This window comes from Mastigoproctus giganteus, chromosome 1, assembly GCF_048544385.1.
Source record: "Mastigoproctus giganteus isolate SK-2022 chromosome 1, ASM4854438v1, whole genome shotgun sequence".
Classification (NCBI taxonomy): domain Eukaryota; kingdom Metazoa; phylum Arthropoda; class Arachnida; order Uropygi; family Thelyphonidae; genus Mastigoproctus; species Mastigoproctus giganteus.
In genome coordinates, this window is record NC_143575.1 from 274,186,069 (window position 1) to 274,200,504 (window position 14,436).

General features: G+C 33.5%; 1 protein-coding gene across 2 annotated transcripts in view; it reads left to right on the plus strand.

Annotated features, from left to right (window-relative positions):
* The window catches only part of LOC150092009 (transcription initiation factor TFIID subunit 6-like), a 49,117-nt gene that overhangs the window by 29,664 nt on the left and 5,017 nt on the right, over window positions 1–14,436 (plus strand). The window contains exons 6-12 of one of the 2 annotated variants that reach the window (XM_090386517.1): window positions 153–218; window positions 741–818; window positions 2,422–2,523; window positions 4,154–4,278; window positions 5,433–5,691; window positions 7,385–7,555; window positions 12,553–12,573. In XM_090386517.1, the coding sequence (XP_090242643.1) occupies window positions 153–218; window positions 741–818; window positions 2,422–2,523; window positions 4,154–4,278; window positions 5,433–5,691; window positions 7,385–7,555; window positions 12,553–12,573 (822 nt within the window). The remainder of the gene's footprint in view (window positions 1–152; window positions 219–740; window positions 819–2,421; window positions 2,524–4,153; window positions 4,279–5,432; window positions 5,692–7,384; window positions 7,556–12,552; window positions 12,574–14,436) is intronic. The other variant, XM_090386526.1, reaches the window with a different exon arrangement.

Genomic DNA, 14,436 nt, shown 5'->3' on the forward strand with positions numbered 1-14,436 from the left:
TTTCAAATACAGGGACTGGTGAGACATTTGCAAACAAAATGCAGTAATTTATTCTTCATAGAATACATTTATATAAACTTAATTTAAATTTTACTTAATAACAGTGGTCTTTATGAGAAAGAGTGTTAATGTTTTTTTCTCTCTCATTTTAGGAACAGCAGTTGTATTACAAAGAAATCACAGAAGCATGTGTTGGTTCAGATGAGCCCAGAAGAGTTGTAAGTTCTCGTTTGTTCATATGTGATTTGCATTGATCTGCTGTTGGAAGCTATGTTAATATTAAATTTTGTTATTAATATATTGATTAAATTAGAATTTCTGATATTTTGCACTTAGTGCTAGTTGTTCTTTACCTGCAGGGTTCTTAACCTTTTTGTATAGTCATTTCTTCCAGTTTTTCCCTGCCACATCAACTCCCCTATTTAGTTTCAAATATCAGAAATGAAATGCATAATCATAAAATTCAGTTTTGAGATGAACTTGCTGTTTAAAGCCACTTTTTGCCAATTAGAACAATTTGAAAAGAAAAATAAATAATTGCTGGCAAAAAAAAAAAAAGTAAGGATTGATATTGAATACCAGTTCATGCTTTAATGATGATCTAGGCTATAAACTTTTCAGAAGAAAATATTTACTCAAATAATATATCTGCTATTTATTTTAAGAATATTTGTCACTATTTTTTTTTCTTTATTCTTGTTACTTATGATAAGAGTATTTTTAAAAAAAAATATTTTCAGGAAGCACTGCAAAGTCTGTCTTCAGATCCAGGATTGCATCAGATGCTTCCTCCATTATGCACTTTCATATCTGAAGGTGTAAGTATGAATGTATATTTATTTATTACAGACTAATTTAAGACACTTGGGTATTAAGTTTAATGTAGCTTTATTTGAAATTGGTTATTGTACCATGAGAGACTCACATGAAACAGAGGTGAACATTACCAAATTTTACTTTTATTTTTCCTCTTATAATTCCATATACAGTAGAACTCGGATAAGAAGTTTTTCAACGGATCGGAGGTTTAGAACTTCTTACATGGGAAAACTTCTTAGAAGGAAAAATGACCTAAGGGTATGAAATATTAAGTACACAAATAAAAATGAAAAGATACACATAAGTTAAAGATTATTTTTAAGTACTATTTCAGAATTTATATTTTACTCTGCCTGTGGAAACATTTTTAAACTGAGGATTTCTAATTGCTTAACATTCTGTTCATTAAAGAATGAGCTCCTTTGGAGTTTCAACATACCTTAAAAGGTCACAATTGCAATAAAACTGAGCAACAATCAACTAAGTAATTCTAAAGTGTTCACAACCATCAGAACTTCTTAATGTGGTCTACGTATCCAATTTGGATATTGATGAAAACAATTGCAATATGTCACTTCCATTATATCAAAATGTTTTAGTGCTGAAAGCCTCACACTATGGAAAATTCACTAATTGAACAAATCAGTGCTTAGCATCATTTTAGTTTGTAGTAAACCACTGGAGTAGGTGAAATGGCATCGTTTTTGTTAAATCTCATATTGTGAATGCCTTCACAACAAGTTGCCCTGATATTGAACTACCTCTAATAAGCAATGCTCCGACAATGGATACTTGAATAGGCAACACTTCGCCAATGGATTCTCGACAGATACCATCACCCCACAACCCCTGAGTGGTGTATCCTCTGAGAATAAGTAACATTTGTCTTCTCCATTGGCGAACCATTGTTTATTGGAGGTAGTGCAATATTAGGGCAACTCGTTGTGAAGGCATTCACAATATGAGATGTAAAAAATGATGCTGTTTCACCTACTTCGGTGTTTACTGTGAACTAAAATGATGCTTGGCACTAACTTATTCGATTATTTTAATATTAAAAAATAATAATTTCTATATTTAAGAAACATTAAATGGGAAAACATTATTTTATTTATTTATTTCGTATGATGTGATCAATACACGAAGGAACCAGTTTTTTCTTGCTTCCTTCGTGTATCGTGGCCAGGATATCTAACCAACCAGTTGGTTCGGCACCATCGTGATATCCGGCCCGAGGCGGGAATCGAACCTGCGACCTTTGGGTTGCCAGGCAGGCACTTTACCTACCTGGCTAGCCCGGTCGGCAGAAAACATTATTATAATAATACACTGTGTATTCTTTATACAAACTTTTTATGCAAGAAAACTTTTTACCTGGTAAACTTCTTATGTGGGAAAATAATACATTACAATATATTGAGGTGAAATTGGGAATTAACAAATCAAACCTAGTACAGGGGAAAACTTCTTATGTGGGAATTTCTTTTCCGGGTTCTACTGTAATTACTCTATTTTTACATAAAAATAACTTTTTTTTTTTTTTTTTTGCCCTGAGTCCTACGGAAATTTTGAGCTGCTTGCTATCTCTTTCTTGATTTACAGGTAAAGGTGAATGTTCCACAAAATAATCTTGCTCTGTTAATCTACTTGATGCGAATGGTAAAAGCACTGTTAGACAACCAAACATTGTATCTGGAAAAATATGTAAGTTCTTTTCATTATTTTACTTAAGCTGTAAATCAGTCCATATTTTTAGTTACCTTACTTCATAATTTTCAGATGTGTGCCTAGATGTAAATATAAAATTTTTCTGAGCATAATTAGAGGCATTTATTACTCCATATGCTGTAAAAAAAATAAGCATAATTAAGATGGAGTTCATGTTTATGAAGTCTTAGCTAGTACAACTAAGGAGAAACTTTTCCTTAATTATGCTTTTGAGTAACCCAACGTTGAATGACTCATTGTCTTCAGGATTAATTCCAACAAAAGATAAATAATTATGTGTAATCCACAATGATAATAAAAATTATTATTGTAGAGTGTATTTATATGTAATTATTCACATCTTTAAGAAGAAACTTTTCTAAGGAATAACATCAGTAAATCAACAGAAAAAAAAATTCTAATTTTTGTTAGGTGTATGCTGTGATTCCATGCATTCTGATATTTAGATGTATTGATTTTCATCTCTTCATACGACATTTCATATATCATGACCAGGAGCATACAGAATAGTTGTTAGTGTGCACCATTATGTAGAGAAAGATTCGGCAACTGGGGGCCCATCAGTCCTTTTTTGTATGGCCCATAGAGCATTTGCTAGTCAGATTGCTGCCTCTACGCATTTTGGTAAACAAAAAATGCAAAAACCTAGAGAAACAAGTAACAAGAAGGAAAGTTGATAGCATATTTTAAACTTTAAGCAAGCTGATTATTTGTTGGAAAGAAGTGGAAAGAATTTGTTTATATCAAATATTAATGGAAGAGAGAGAAGATAAGTTGAAGAAGAAGTAAACAAAAAATCTGCTAGTTATGCATTCCACATTATGAAGGTAGCAGTTGAGTTTGCTAGTGCAAAGAGGTTGCCAACCCTTAATTTATGGAACTTCAACAAGCTCTGATGAAACTCAGTTTGAAAATTTACGGTGCAGAGTCGCGTCAGCAAGGGTTCCAAAGACAAGCTGCTGCTCAGACCCTTCATCACAAAAGTTATTGCATCAGAATGATGTGCTGGTGTCATTCTTAGAGGACTGGCCTTTGGAGATATGGAAAAGGATTCTCTGAGATGAATAATCATAATATATGCTGTTTTCATTACATTTAAAAACTTGGATGTACTACCAACTCAAAGATTGCACCAACTGAACTGTGAAGTAAAACAATGACAATCTGATAATTTGAGCCTGCTCTTCGTGGCATGGAGTTGGGATTTTTTTTTTTTTTTTTTGGATGGTACTAATCAATTAAATGAGTGATATTGTGATCCTTGATAATGTCATTCTTTCAACTGCTGTTCAAGTTTCATGGTGATGGCCTCTGTTTTTCAATGAGATAATATCCTATTCACAAAACTTGGTGTCATAGCTTGGTTTGGAATGTGTAATAGGATGGTGTTGGATTGGCAGCCCTAGTCGGGCCTAACAGAACCACTACTGTGGAACAAATTATAAACATGATTTGTGGAAATCAGTAACACTTACCTAGTTTAAAAATCCATAAACTCTTTCTTTTCTCTTAGTGTACCAATACTTTTAGTAGCATATACATTGTGAAAAAAAAAGTCATTTTATTTACCAGTAATAGATTTTTAAATAGCATGTTTATCTTTTAGCTTCATGATCTGATTCCTTCAGTGGCATCCTGCATTGTTAGTAGACAGCTCTGTACAAGGCCAGATGTTGACAATCATTGGGCACTCAGAGATTTTGCCTCTCGACTAATGGCTCAAATATGCAAGTAAATAGATATTTGATCTCCTTTGTCTATGTATGATATTTTTTGACAAATTAGAGTGTCCACCACATAACTTACTGAAATAACTATTTGTTGTTTTTTGAAAAAAAAAAAAAAAAAAAAAAAGGTAAATTTAATATTAATTAAATCATTAGTGCAAATGTCAGACAAGATTAATAGTCATTAGAACTGCAGTATTACATTTTGTTTACTTAAAATTAAAATAATTCATGAATGCTAGCAGAATTCAATGATGTAAATTTAACATAGCATATCATTCTATATATGGCAGTCATGCATACATTCCTTCTGAATTAAGTAATAAAGAGGATACTATTTTTTATAACTCTCAAAATCTCTGGCAAGATAGTAAGTACATAACTAGACAGGTAATATAGCTGTTTGATAGTTGAATGTTCAACTATCAACTATTTGATAGTTTAACAGTCTGTGAATTGGTAAAGACCTCTTTTAGGTTGTCAGTACAGTGTGTGGATTCTTTAGGATCTGTACTGTGGGTATACAGCAAATTTCCTCTTTTCTTTTATCAGAATACTCAGCACTCTTTTGAGGAATAGGTTTCTTTCCTCACAAAAATTGTGGTCACATTTACTTAGTTTTCACTGAACTCTATTAATGAGATCGGTTTAGAAGCAAACAACGGTTTAGAAGCAAAAGCTGCTGAAGTTTCAGAGTATAACTTTGCAGACCATTTCATGGAATACTTCTGTAATTTATTGCTGAATATGCAGTGTATCATGAATTTCTGAACTCTCAGAACCCTTGAGAACATATAATGCCAACTGTCACACAACTGAAAGACCTCATACTTATTTGAGAAATATGCTGAGTTTAAACTAACTCAGATTATGATTAAGAGATATTCATAGAGTTTAAAATAACTGAAAGCAGTATGCAAATATAAATTAACATTTGCATGTTTTCATTACTAAAAAAGCAGCACATCAATGCAGTTTTCATGTTATTCATCTTTGTCCATATTTTAAACATGTTGAAGAAGTGAGTAATATTATTTATTTTATTTCATTTTTAACTGTTGAGGCATTTTAAACTGTTGAGAATGCCTTTATTTTATAATACCAGCTGACTGTTTTTTTTAGTTGAATATGAATACGTACTATGTTCATATTTTTTAGAAACTTCAACACCAGCACAAATAGTATCCAGACAAGGATGACTAGGATGTTCAGTCGTGCTCTACAGAATGACAAGATACCTTTAGCATCACACTATGGTGCTATATCTGCACTGTCAGAATTAGGACCAGAAGTGGTAAGGGCATTTTTATTCCCCAGAGTTAAAGGAATTGGTGAACGGGTACGCCAGTGTCTTGAAGGACCTGTCATGAGCAGTGTGGATAAGAGTTCAGCTGAACACATTAAGCAGCAGATTGGAGTAAGTGTCATTAATTTAAATTAGTAAATGTCTTATATACTCTTAAGTTTGTAGAATCTTTAAATCTTTTACTATATATCTTGGTCTGTGTATGTATTGCATCTTATTTTAAAAATTGTGTGCAGTCAATAGCAGCTATACTTATTTCAAAGAGTTTCCCATGAATTAGAGGTGCATGCAGTTCTGTGATGGGAATTAAGAAAGAAAAGATATATTTCTTCTTCTTCATTTATTCCTTTAACTTCCGTTTTCTGGAACTAGCTCCCCCTCGCATATACTTCTGAAAATTATAATCTAAAGAAATTCAAGTGTAATGTCAACAGGTATTTTCTTTCATCTTCTCAACCTTAAACCCACACATACACACAGCAAATTCCCTCTAAGGTGCCTTGTTGCCAAGCGCTCTAGGGCACATGATCAAAGTCTTTCCTTGTACAGTTGCCCTTGGGCCATTTCAAGAAGTTCAGTGTCTTTTTTAAGATAGGATGTTTTCTCCTGTCCACCTGTTTACACTGCTCAAAAAACTTGTAACTCCTAGATCCCTTTTTCCCTCTACTGTTTTTAGTTCAACCCCACCGATGTATAGGTTATCTTGTGGTTGCTATTCCCCAAGTGTAAGACCTTGCATTTGCTCATTAAAACGTAGCTGCCACTCTTCTGACCATTCATGAAGCCTGTTGAAGTCATCCTGAAGGAGTGCTGCTTGGCACTGATGATTAAGTGCCAAGAACACTTGGCACTGTTAATCATCAGTCAATTTCTGTCTTCCAGTCTTTACATTGTCTGCAAATTTTGACATTAGCATTAGCATTAGCATTAGTAGAGGCATTTGATGCAAGAAAGCAAGCTTATGCAGCATCAGCCAAAAAAAAAAAAAAAAAAAAAAAACACCACTTCCACTTCACCCCTCTGTTCGTTCAAAATACCTGTCCAGCTGAGCCTTAAACTTATTTAGGCTATCAACCTCCACCACAAGGGATGGAAGTCTGTTCCACCAACCAACCACCCGCTGGCTAAAGACAAATTTCCGCACGTCTATCCTACATCTGTCTATCTATCCTACATCTATCCTACATCACGCACCCTTCGTTTCTTTGTCGATGATATTGAATTAGTCACAATTCACAACCTTCTGCCTTCTACTCTGTAGCACCACCATCTTAGAATTTTACCAGTAATCCCTACGTGTTTCAGTTTATACAATAACATCTCCTGAGGGAGTGAGTCAGCTGCCTTGCTTAAATTCAAATAAACTATGTCAAAATTGTTTCTTACATCTAGCTTATGAGTAACTGTTTCAAAATAACTTACTAGGTAAAATATGTTTTTCACTTAACAAAACCATGTTGTACGTCCTTCAGAATGCCATTTCTGTTTTGCACTCTTAATCATTGCCATTGACATCAGACTAACCAGTCTTGAAGTTACAGACTTCACCCTTGGAACCACCTTTATGCCCTCATAATTAACCTCAATGGTTCAACACTCTTTGATTGCCTCCCTCAAAATTACTGGGTAATTATCATACATTAAATTTGATTTTTATCTAAATGTTTTTATCTAAATATCTAATGTTTAGATAAAATGTTTTTATCTAAACATTTTTTATCTAAATGTTAGATTGCAGATTTATATTATAAGTTATAAATTTCAAATTAATTAAAAATTACTATTTCACAAAATTTGGTATTAGAGAGTGGTAGCATCAATATTGAAGTCAACCAGGCAACCCCCAGATGTCTTGGAAGAATATAAAACTGAGTTTGGCTATCTGGGTCCAGTGATTCATAATCAAGTTATAAGATCTAGGCAGCAGGCAACTACTACTACAGGTAGTACAAGAGCTACCTTTACAGTGACTCAGGTAAGGAATTTTTAAGACTTTAATTAATTATAGGCATAACTACAACTTGCTGTGGTTATCATTGGCTCTTCATGTTTTTTTTTTTTGTTTAGAATAAATGTTTTAACTTTCAATGTATTGTCTTTATGTTTTGCTGATGAACTAGTAGCATTTTTGAAGTAGGTAAATTAAGAATTTCTGTTAATTCAAAATTTGTGATTGAAAAATTGTCGAAAGTAGCTGGAGAAGTGGTGTGATAGTTTCTATAATATGTGTTTTGTTTCAGTTTATTTCTGGTAACTTTTAGAATGACAAATGAGTACTTTCTGAATAGATAACTGTATTAATTCTCATATGTAGCATTATTTACTTATTGCTAAAGACTGATATATATATATATATATATATGTTTTTACTAGTGTTATTAGTGGCAAATGATGCAAGAAAGCAAGTTTATACAGCATCAGCCAAAAAAGAGAACGAGACCACTTCCCACATCACTTGTCCATCCCCTCCAGTAGTTTGTCTAATCCTTGCTTGAAATTATTCTAACTATGCACTTACACAACAACAGATGGAAGTTTGTTTCAACAATCAACAACCTGCTGACTGAAGGCAAACTGCCTCACATTGTCCCACAACCATCCTTCCTCAGTTTGAATTTATACCCCCTCGTGTAGTCTGAGCAAGAATGCCATCAGCATTGAGATTTCTCAATGCATTCAAAGCCTTAAACACCTAAATCAGATCACCTCACAGGTGCCTAGTCTCCAGATTCTGCAATCTGCAGAACTGAAGCCTTTCTTGGACCATCCTTTTGTTCCCTTCACCAATATCATTGTGCTTCTCTGCATCTGTTCCAGCAGATCTACAACCTTCCTAAAATGAGTCTTCCAGACCTGTATGCAGTACTCAAGGTGTGGCCTAACCATTGTCTTGTACAATGGGATAATCACCTCCTTATACCTGCTAGTAAAATTCTTTTATATCATTTACAAAACTCGATGAACTGGCTTCTTCTGTATTCTCTCTTCAATATCACTTTAGATCAGAAACAAGAGAGATCTGAACTGATCCCCACTTGCTGCTCCAATCCATTCTGAAGAATACTCATTTATAACCTTCCTCATGTTACCTCTCCTTCAACCAACCCACAATCCACTAATGGATCTTCCCCATTAACCTGACCTGCTCTAATTTATACAGTAATCTCTCGTGAAGGAGCAGTATGAAAAGCCTTACTAAAATTGAGATATATGATGTTAAAGTTATTTTTCACATCCATTTTCTTTGTAATGTCATCATAGTACATCAGATTAGTTAAGCAAGATCTGCCTTTTCACAAAACCATGCTGTGAGAACCATTTAGGATACCATTCTTGTTGAGATGGTCCTGTATTACATCTTTAACCATAGATTCCATAATATTATACCAACCATAGTAGTCAGTTTCACTGGTCTGTAATTGTATGAAATACAATTATAAACCAGTGAATACTGCAACCTGCAAATCCTCAGAGGCATTGGCACTTCTGCCAATGCCTCTGAGGATTGTTCAAAAAAAAAAAACGTATACTCTGTGAATAGTCTCTGAAGTTATGCAATTTGGTAAGTCTTATGAAAAATGTTACTTCTGTATGCTTTGTCAAAACACTGCATTTCACATTTTATCAGCATTAACAGTGGCAAATGTTGCAAAGAAGCAAGCTTATACAGCATCAACCAAAAAAAAAAACACCTCCCATTTCACCTATTCATTCCCTCAAATAATTTATCTAGTTCTTCCTTGAGTTTATTTAAACTATCAGCTTCCACAAAAACAAATGGAAGTTTGTTCCAAAAATCAGCCACCTGTTGGCGAAAGGCAAACTTCCACACATCTATTCTGAAACCATCGATTTGAATTTGTGTCCCCTCATGTATGTGGTCTGAGCAAGAGGAAGAATCTCATCAGCATTGAGCTTGCTCATATCCATTCAAATCCTTAAACATCTCAATCAGATCTCCTCTCAGGTACCTAGTCTCCAGATACTGCAACTTGCAAAACTGGTCTTTCTTGGTGAGAGCACCCACTTTGTTCCCATCACCAATCTCGTTGTCCTTCTCCGTACTTGTTCCAGCTGGTGCCTCCGTAGCCAGGTGGGAAGGAGCAGCAGTGCGTAGCACATGCTTCTTGATTAGACCGCGGTTCGAGCCTGTCACCACCAAATACAGAGGATGCGGAAAGGTCAGTGAATGACCATCGCATATTCCCGGAGCAATATGGCCTTAGTTGTTAATGCTCCAAATAACAACATAATATATACATATAACTTGTTCCAGCAGCTCCACTTGCTAAAAAGAGGCCTCCAAGACCTATATGCAGTACTCAAGGTCTGGCCTCACCATTGCCTTATACAAGGGTATAATCACCCCCTTATCCCTGCTAGCAAAATTCCTGTATATCTTTGAAAAAACCCCATGAGTTGTCCTGGCAGGTCATTTGCATTGCTCGGAGAACTTCATATCTCACTGCACAATTACCTCCAGGTCTTTTTCATTTTCCACTACCCTAAGTGTAGTACCACACAGTTTGTATATTACTCTGGGGTTACTGCTACCCATATGCAGTACTTTGCATTTATCAATGTTAAACTTCAATTGCCATTTTTCAGCCCATATGCCTAAATTTTCTAGATCCTGTTGCAGTATCATACTGCCATTAACCGCCCTGCCAACCTTTGTATCAAATTTGTATCTGCAAATGTGGACATTAAGCCTGATATGCCTTCATCAGTATCATTGATAAATATAGAAAACAGTGATGTGCCCAACACTGACCCCTGCTGACTCCACTAATAATATTAGTCCATGAATCACAATTTCCATTGATTCCTGATAATTTAGGCAAATTTGCTGAGATAACAGTATTCACCTAAAACATAGAGACTTTATAACTGATCAAGCTTTGAACAGTGTGCTACCAAAGATTTCTGCATGCAGTGCAGATGCATGATTATGTAAATTGAACCTAGTTTTGTCAGAGTTAAATATATTTCCCAAATTGTGATTAGCTTCTACCAGGTCAATACCTTGCAGTAATACCTATATGCTGCTAGGTATTACTATACCTAGCAGCAACTATTACTATAAAATGTATTGGATGGATCCATAACTTCTACACTCAGATCACACTGGAATCCTTTATTAACCCCTGAAGTATATTAGCTTTTATATATTCAATGTCTGGTTATTTTCACTCCATAACCAGAGAAAACCAGAGTATTTTGTCTGAATTGCTTACTTGACACTAAAACAGTTCATGGAGTGAAAATAACCTGTAAAAGTTTCCTCCTTCTCTGATGGGAAGTGTGTCTCGACTTCAGTTGGTGATGGCAATAAAACTGGGCCACTTAGACTGAGTGTGAGAGAGTGCAGCCATACCATCTAGTGTGCTACCCTTGAAGATTCTCACTTCATTTAGCATTTACAATGGCAAATTACAGAGGCAGTTGCTCAATAAAGTTGTAATTAATCGGTCCGATCTGCTGTTTACCTATTGGTCAACTCTGTGTTGCATTTTCTAGAGGAACTTCAAGAAATGGTATCAAAGTTTTGATTGAAGGTAACACAGAAGGTAGACTCAGACCTCCCTCAATAAAAGTCTACATTTTATGAAGAAATGCATTTTAGCAAAAGGTGTTGCTAATAATCAAACTACAATAAAATTTGAGCATTATAACCAAAGATGATGTGATTATTTTTATATATATATATATATATAAAGGATAAATGAGAGGATTGGGGATGAGCATAGAATATAAACTACTGCTGTATACCATAGTACGGTATACAGCCTTACTATGGTATATAACTTATATATGCATTCACATGGCTGAAGAGTTCTTTTGGCTTCTTACTTCATTGGATTTGGGAAGTTTCCTTGGGCTGCATACTTCATCGGATTCAGTGAGTCATCTTTGTATTTGATATGTAACTTTTTTTGCTTTCCACTTCTGTTCGGTCAGCTGTGAAATATACGATTACCATTCCTGTGCATTATCTTGACATTTAAGCCTAATCTCTTCAACCACCAAAATTCAAAATTTTTATACTTCCGCAACAGTATTCTGTGCGTATATTTCATGTCAGAAACACAGACCCACCTATTTCTGTATCTTCGATGATTTCAATGGTTGACTCCTGACAACGACATTGAAATTATGGGTTATACAGCAATAAGTACTTTAATTTTTTCTTGTGTTTTCCATAGTTCCAATTGCTGTTTGTAGTTTATATTCTATACTCATCCCCAATCCTCTCATTTATCCTTTATAAATGGTTGTTGGATTCTTTCTGCAAAAAAATGCAGTGTCCCTAGTCCATAAACCATATTACAATTCTTTGATATACCTTATTTAATTTCTTATGTATTCAATTTTTTATATATGTATATATATATATATATATATTTTTTTTTTTAATTAACTGTTCATTTTCTTTTATTGACTAATAATAATTAGTTGTATCTGGAGTTTTGTAATAAAATCTATTTTAAATGTAGAATGTATTCAAAGAAATTTTAGAGTGTGTACTGGTAATTGTTAAGATTTAGTGCTATGTCTTTTACACAGCAAATATGTAAGGCAGTAATTTTACTCTTAGCCAGCAATATGCCAGGTTCTATGATAAACTTAAATACATACAGTAAAAATGTTTTTTTTTTTTTTCATATTTGACATGGTTTTGGTTCTGTGTTATTCTATAATAACTTTGTTTCATTATGAAACACAAAGTTTGTATATGTAGACTAGCTTGTTCTCATATCCTGCATTTTTGTTTTCCCTCAAATATTGGGCAATGCAAACCAAAAATAAAGTTCAAAAATGTACTAAATCTAAATTTGGGTATATCATTTTGACACACACTGATGAAATTGTGCATTAATTACTTATTTTTGACTCTCATATTTTGAATGCTTGTACACAAAGGTAATTAATTTACTATTTAATGTATGACTTGATTTTAAATTTTTACAGGTCTGGCAACATATTGATAAGGTAATCAGTTTTGATTGAATATATATGAAATTTATATTAACTCTTATTTGTAGCATGTGTAACTTTCTCTCTCTTTCTCACTTTTATTATAATTTTTTTATTGTTCTTTCTTAAATTATAAGAGGAAACCTCATACCTTTTTAGTAGGACTGTAATTCTCTCGACACTCAATCGCGGATGAATGTATTATTATACGAACCAACGGCATGTGCTTAGTATTAAATAAATCGAATTAAAAATAGCTACTAATTAAAATCATCATGTATTCAATTCTCATATTTCACCTAGTGCATCGAGAAGAGCCATGGAAAGTTAGAGACTACCAACCCCCTAAAAAACCAATCAATATCGCATGCTACCGTGAGAATTGAAAAACAATTGTCGCAAAAAAATCTTAAAACCACGAAATAAATATACGTTACTTCACAAATAATTTAAACTTTAAAATTGTCTAAAATTTCTTTTAAGTAACCAACTTATTCAGATCATTTCCGTGTTCACAGGAAGTAAAAAGCCATTTGTGAATTATACCCCCCCCCCCCCATTTATTGTTCTAATTGTTCTTTCTCCATTATAATTTCAAGAAAGGGTATGAATGAAGAAACCTGAGTTCCAAACTATTAACTTTGCAATCCGAGATTATTAAGAATGAAATATATACAGTATATACTTTGGTTCAAATGTCCAATAGGAGTGTATTGGTGAGAAAGAAAAGGTTAAAGCTAAATTGTATTTTTTTAATCTTTTAACAATGTAAAGGGAATAAATTTTCTTTTGAATGAAGTATTCTAAGGACAGTGCCTATGGAATTATCTGTCTAAAAGGCATGTATCAAAAATAAGAGTATCCTATTGAAGAGAATGGAATAAGTTTGGAGAGAGGGGTTGCTCAGTAACCCATTTTCTCTCTTAAATAAATATAAAATTAAATATCTTATTTAATTTTAACCAGTTGTGGCATAATTTCATATGCAATTTTTCTGAGTCAGTAGTTGACATTTTTAATTGAGTACGGCTTCTTTGCAGAGTGAATTGAATGCTCGGAAAAGCATGATACTTGATAAAATTCAGTTACTTTTCAGAAAAACATGTAGAAGTACATTTTAAGATGGTTAGGAATATATGGAATTGCATAGTATGACATTCATATTCAGCTGAATGAAATGTATTTCATTATCAAAATGTAATGAAATACATTTCATCGTAATGGGTGGAGATTAGAAGTTAACGTACAGTACATTTTCATAACTTCTTGTTTTCTTCAAAATTTATTTTTAACTTGTAATTTGGCTATAACAAGAATAGATTGTATATTTTTTAAGATTATCTTTTAGCAGGGTTTTAATTTGTTAGATTTATGCATTTAAAAATTGAAAAAGTTTGAAATTCTGCCACCAAGTTTATTATTGGCTATTGTACTGAGTATAGTTATTTTCCTTCCCAGAAGCCAAATCTACATTTAGAATGTGTTTGCATTAACTGAAGTGACATCTACATTTTTAAGCTCCAGTAGAGTGGGGTAATTTCTGTAAATTTTAGTGGTTTTTGATTTCGTGCAAATTAAAATTTGTGATAAAAATTTTTAATTACGTGTATTTGTCCCTAATTGAAACTTGCCTGCTTTTTCAGATAAGCATTTCAATATCACATATTATAGAATCATAGATAGTATCTAATTAATCACAAGTAGTATGTAATTTATTGTTGGTAGCGGCAAAATGATGCAAGGATGCAAGCTTATACATACATCCACACTTCAATAATTTGTTCAATCGTTCCTTAAATTTGTTCAAACTGTCCACTTCCACAACATCAGATGGAAATTTGTTCCAACAATTTAATTACCCTCTGGCTGGAAGAAAAT